This window comes from Etheostoma cragini, chromosome 14 (assembly GCF_013103735.1).
Source record: "Etheostoma cragini isolate CJK2018 chromosome 14, CSU_Ecrag_1.0, whole genome shotgun sequence".
Lineage (NCBI taxonomy): Eukaryota > Metazoa > Chordata > Actinopteri > Perciformes > Percidae > Etheostoma > Etheostoma cragini.
Genome location: NC_048420.1, coordinates 2,860,460 through 2,866,709, shown reverse-complemented (window position 1 = coordinate 2,866,709; position 6,250 = coordinate 2,860,460). Strand labels below are relative to the sequence as shown.

Below are 6,250 nucleotides of genomic sequence, written 5' to 3'. Positions count from 1 at the left end.
GAGCGGGAGGTTTGACGTCCTCCATCCTTCTGCTCTCAGCGGCTCTCCTCTAATGACACTCTGCTGAAATGTCAGACCAATTAGCAGCTTTCCCTCTGACATTTAACTGGCAGATAGCAAAACAAACACACAAGGACGAACAGATAGTCGGTGGCTAGTAGACGTCCGATTGATTAAGACTGACGTTGCTGCAGCCGTAGAGCAGATATTTCTATAGTCCTTTTATAGGTTGGAACTCAGGAACTGTATGTCTCTTAAGTAATCACAGCGGGAGGAGCAAATGATATCTGTCTTCGGCCATTTTGCAAGCCACCTGACATTTCTAGAAGCAGCCAGTGTTGATCAAAGCTCCCTCCTCTCCCTCTGTTCTTCTTCTCCTTCTCCTCTCCCTATTACCTTGAGTCTCTCTATTCCAGCAGACATCAATCAGGCGGGCTCTGAAGCATACCATCATTTAGAGGACCACTCCATCCCCGGCGGCACTGAAGCCCTCTTTCTGTCTTCATTTCGAGGTGTTGCCGCCGGCGTAAAGCCTGCAGGTGTATGCATGAGTATCATGAGTGTGTGGGCGAGCTTTTGTCTGTGTGTGTGCATCTGGAGGACAGCTAAACATCCATAGCGTATATTCTACCGACCTTTAGTTCTTTACACGGAATCGGAAAGAGACAGACGAGATACTTAACCACACGCGTGTTTATAGTAGGCCTGCTAATGATCCGACAAAGAAAGAGGAACAAGATGGCGACAAGTAATCCAACAAAGAACACAGCAGTCCCTTTAGGCCTTGGGGTCATTCACAGTAAATTATATTCTACTGTTTAAAGGGTTGTCTCCCTTGCTCACACACACACACACACACTTAGGCCTAGCCTTCAGTTGGACCATCTGGTATCTAAATCATGGGAATTACAGTCTCCTTCCTCTCCTACACACACACACACACACAAGAGTAGAGAGAAAGAGAGATGATTGACTTTCATTCTATTTATCATACATAGTCTCTGCATAAAGCAACGTGTGACTTTTTAATTTCTCAATTAGAAATCAATATCCATCTAAGCGACAGTGAGCTCTAAATGTAGCCACAGGAGACGGAGAGAAAGAATGAGAAACAAAGTGAATGAGCGAGCTAAGGAAAGAGAGAGAGAAAGAGCACAGCTCCATGTAAATTACAATCGTGTTGCATTGAACTGTGAGCAACGGCACAGTCGAAAGAAAGGGGAAATGAAGGAGTAAATGAGTGAGTATAAATGCCAGCACGCTGTCCGTCTATTAAACATTAACAGCTTCATTTATATGCAAATGACCCGACAGCTACAGAGAGAGATGGCGGGAAGGGGATGCCAGTTCAGTGCTGTAGAGAAGACGGGAGAGAGGGATGGGGAGAGAGGGAGAGGATGGGATGGCGAGGACAGGAGAGTGGGATAAGTCTTCATTCAGTAGTCTTTCACATGGGTGGAAAAGTCCACGCTGTCCGATTTATCCTGTACGTTCATGGGTGTGCGTTACGACAAAAAAAAAATCAGAAAAAGATATCCACGATAGTAACGCATTCGCCAATGCACGCGCACACACTCACCAGCTGATACCTAAGTGAGTGACAAACAAACACACACACAAACATACACACCTTCCTCTCAGGTCTTTCCAAAATGGGGGAAAGAATCTCCGTGGGAGAGAGGGAGGGGAAACAAAAGTCTCTTTCTTGGTGGAGGAGTGACGGTGATGGCGTTGCGTCTGCTCTCCGAGAGTTTTGGTGGAGATAAAAACCAAATCCGAAAAAAATAATAATAACACAGACACACAGAAACAAAACTGAGTCAAAACAGCAAACGGTGAAGATGGGAGATTGTTGAGTTAGCGTGGTGTGCCGTTTAGCGTGTCAGTGCTAGCTGGGCTAGCGTGGGGGTCAGAGGGTCGGCGGCGGAGCACTCAGCCGTCGGACACGGGCGGGGACACCCAGCCGTACTTCTCGTGGGTCTTCACCAGGGACTTGAAGGTGGCCTCGGCTTCCTTGCGGCTGAAGGCTTTCTTAGACTTCCCTGCTTTCCTACATATACGCCCCTGTGAGGAAAGACAGAGGGGAGGGAAGGGTTGAGAGGGAGATCAGGTTAGGATTCTGGGGAAAGACAGTCCACACTCAAGACTCTTATTGGGGTCTACACATATTCATACTTTATGTGATAAAGACATCATGTCACTCTCTCCATTAGTGCATGTATAGGTACTGAGCATGTGTGTGTAGTTCAGCCCCATGAATGAAGTATTTATTATTATTAATATTAATTGCATACACCATGACGGAGGTGTAGCTAACATTAAGGACAGCATGCTCTTTCATAACGTATTTTTTATTTTTTTTCACTTTCTGGCGAAGAGTAAAACATGTAAATTTAAAATCTAAATATTTGCGCCTTTTTGTATGCATTAGAATAGAAGAAGATGAAGATATAACGTGTTAATTGCGACGCTTTAACGGTGCTGGTAGGCAGATTTTCTAGCTATTTCCCCTGCCTGCTGGTTGACCTGTTTAAATGATCAATCTTCTTATCTAACTTACAGGAAATGAATAAGTTGTTATTGATTTATCGGCCCATCACTTTCTTGTTTGGCCAGTGGTGAAAAAACAGCCATAACAATGATCGAAAGGTCGTGGTGATGTCTTCAAAAGTCTCATTTCATCTGATTAACATTCCAAAACCAAAATGTATGCCGTTTACAATCATATGAAGTCATCGCAACAGAGAAGTGCAATCAGGGTTAAAGATTAAAGATAGTAAAGATAGCCTTGACTTTCTGTCTTTTTGCATTTTGACATTGATTTTGCTTTCTAGGTCAAAGAAATTGAAATGAAAAAAAAAAAAAACTGTCAAAATAATATTTGTCTGATCTGAATATGCGTTGTCAGATCAAAAGAAAAAGATGTCTCCCTTGCTCAGGATTGGCAGTGGCTCATTCTGGGGAAAAAAAAACAGACAAAATATAACGACACAGACACAGCCCGCACGTGCACGTGCACGTGCATGACCTCACTGGTGAGTGCACTGTCGCAGGGGAGATGTTGACAGGAAGTGGTCTGAATGCAGATTGACCAATATTAAATCAATGTTTAAAATCAGGAGGCGGCCTTTTATGACGTCAGTTCCACTTAGAAGTGAAACTATACCCTCCAAAACACTGGGCGAGCTGCACTAAATAATAAAAGGGTTGTAAATATGACGTAAAAATAAATATATGAGCATGTAACTCTATTGAGCTCAGTGTGAAAAGCAACTCACACAGAGACATTTTCAGCCAGGCACCACCTTGCTTAAGCCCTCCCTTGTTCACACACTGGAGCTAATAATAATAAGCGTGGGATGACAGGGGGCAACGAAAAAAATAGAGAAAAGAGGAGTGGGTGTGACGGTGTAAAGCTGCTTATTCTTTTGTCGCTGGCAGTGCTAAGTCTTTCCTAAAGAAGAGTGTGTGGGAGGATGAATATAAAAAAGACCGTCTTCACATTAAAACACAGCTCTGATACAAAATGTGTGATTCATGTGAATGTCACAACTGTTCGAAGTGCATCGTTTCATTTGTAAAAATCACCTCCGAATTGCGTCCGACGACACGCAGTTAATCTCTGGTCATACTGCAGCTATAAAAAAAGACTGGGTTGTAGTCGACTCACTGGACACGAGCCTGCTGCTGTATAATACGCCAGGTACTTTACTGTATTTGTTTGTACACGGCCTGTAACACTGCACCGCTTCCCTCTACCCTGAGCATTTCTTGGCAGGGAGAAAATGGCACTGAGGCCACTCAGCCCCACAGAAACCTCTACTAATGGAATTCTTTTAGATGATGAGCTCCTCTGCATGCTGCAGTGCAGATAAATCCCCTCGTATTCTCACACATCCATGGCCTGCACCTTAGTTCTGCAGCTACATGCTCCCGTCCAGTTTTTCAGGAGGAAAACACTGGATAAAGGGAGTCATTACCCCACCGTTGAGAACCCGGGACTTAGCCATTGTTATGCAGGGCCACAATGACCCTGTAGCATTGACATGCGTCTTGGGTGATCCGGTAACAAGTGGACAGCTTTAAGTACAGCTGTGAATGCATCAAGATGCATTAAGGATGCGAGATCCAATCGCTCAGACCACATTCAGGTGGTCCAAGCTGCATATGGCCAAATTCTTTTAGCAGTGTGTATTCTATGTGTCCTGGGCCACACTGAAGACCCGCCTACTCAACTTGACTCCCTCTGCGTAACACAGCGTACACAAATGTATGCCGTAACACAGCATAAATCACATAAACTGCACTTCAGAACATTTTCTAAAAGCCCATAGAGATATATTACGAGTATGTCTGACTTGGTTTGCCTAGAAACCGCCAAGGTATAGAAAATCCCGGAAACCCAGAAAATAGGCCGAGACATCTTCTTCTTAATTTCTGGTCGACTATGCACAGTAAATCATTGCTTTGCTCTACGGAATTGCTCTACGTGTTTATTTGCATATACAGTGCTGAAGTGAAATCCCATCACATGTGGATACATGTTCAACTGGCAGGTGTGAATGCGTCTGTACTTAGAGACGACCGCTTGTGATTGGATCACCCAAGATGCATGTTAATGCCAGGTGTGAACTGAGCTAATGTGTTTCAATCTGTTTCATTTCCAATTTGGTTCTTAAAAGAATAGTTTGACATTTTGGGAAGTGAGCTTAGTCCGGTCTGGGACAATGTTTTTTGGAGAGACACAATGCTTTTGGTTATTTTCAATAACAATTTCAACTAAAACCAATTGGGTCAAAAGTGATGCAGGGGATAAAGGGAGATGAGGTGATAACGATGAACGATCTACAGATTAGGGTTAGAGTTTCAATTCCTGCAGCAACCCTGGCCTCATTTCAGCGTGGAGCTTAGTGTCACTCACACTCTCTCATTCCCAATTTGTCTCTGTGTCTCTCTCAACCAGACACACATTTCGAATAGCTTGTCCTGCTGTTTCAACTTGTATTTCAATCACTATTGAAATCAACCCCTACAAATGTCCACCATGATAAGTCATTTCATTTCATGCATGAAAGACTTGACAGTTGAAACCAGGCGGAACATGACTGGCTACAATGGCTACAATGACTTGATTGTGGAAGTTGATTAGCACTGGAAACCTAAAACCGTATGGTTGGCCAGGTTCCTCGCTTGTTTTTTGAGAAACTCAACTCAATGACGCAACGAGCGACTCACTCAGATAGATATATGCAGTTGTTCCTGCGGGAATCGCTTTGATTCACACAGCCTTTAAAATGAAAAAACCAAACAAATCAACCGGGTGTCACCTAAGCAGTGCTGCCGGGAACCGCTTTGGCTCTCTGTGCAGCCAGAGGCCTGTAACACAGATTACCCGGGCTGACAAACACAGATAATGCTGTAGTTGGCTACTGTAGGTGAAAAACGAGGATATGTTGTTCTCTTTATAAATCATAAGCCACCTCATAACCGTGCATGTCTTTATGGCCTTAAAATGGCAGCCGCTGCCCTGGATATGGCGATTGGCTACTGGTTAAAGAGGTGTGATTACCATGGTTATAGATGGCAGGGAGGAATGAACCTTCATCTTGTTGTCTTTAAACCAATCACAGTGTACATTCTGTAAACATTTTCGACGCACAATAGCTGTCAATTTTACATTGGTGTGATCCCTATGAGTGGAACATGGGGCAGTGTGTGTGTGGACAGCTTAGATGGACTCCAGCTGCATGTGCCTACACTGACAACAGTGGTTGTGTGTGTGAGAGAGCCGAGGAAGTGAGTGTGTGAGTAAGAGTGAAGATATGCTTGTCAATGTGTGTATTGATTGACAAGCCTCCACAAAGGTATATGGCTTCAGCATTAAAAGGTGAAATTGAGCATCGATAAGCGCCATTATGTTCGCAGTCATCTACATGAATGGCTCAGCGAAGATAGAAGATGGATAGAGGAAGTAATATTTGCTCGTGAGAAAAAAAAGAATGAGCAAACAAAAGAGTGTGATTGTGTGTGTGTGTGTGTGTGTTTCGAGTTCAGCTGAGTGAGCGCCCCAGGCCTATACAGTGCCATGTCAGTGTTTATCTATTTCATTTAAGCGGCCGCTCGTTCAGAGGTACACACTCGTGTGAAGTGGCTGCTGGGTAATCGTGTGAAAGCTGATCAGTCAATGGGCAGAGGACGGAAGGCCCCATTGCATGTTAGGAAGCAGCTCTGGGGGATTGGGGGGGGGGGG

The 6,250-nt window shown here is 44.2% G+C and overlaps 1 protein-coding gene across 2 annotated transcripts in view; it reads right to left on the bottom strand.

Moving 5' to 3' along the window:
• Window positions 1–1,006: 1,006 nt before the first annotated feature.
• ube2ql1 (ubiquitin-conjugating enzyme E2Q family-like 1) overlaps window positions 1,007–6,250 on the bottom strand; it is a 10,260-nt gene continuing 5,016 nt past the window's right edge. For both annotated transcript variants that reach the window (XM_034891653.1, XM_034891654.1), the window contains exon 3: window positions 1,007–2,064. In XM_034891653.1, coding sequence (XP_034747544.1) covers window positions 1,933–2,064 — 132 coding nt within the window. In that variant the 3' untranslated portion in view covers window positions 1,007–1,932. The remainder of the gene's footprint in view (window positions 2,065–6,250) is intronic.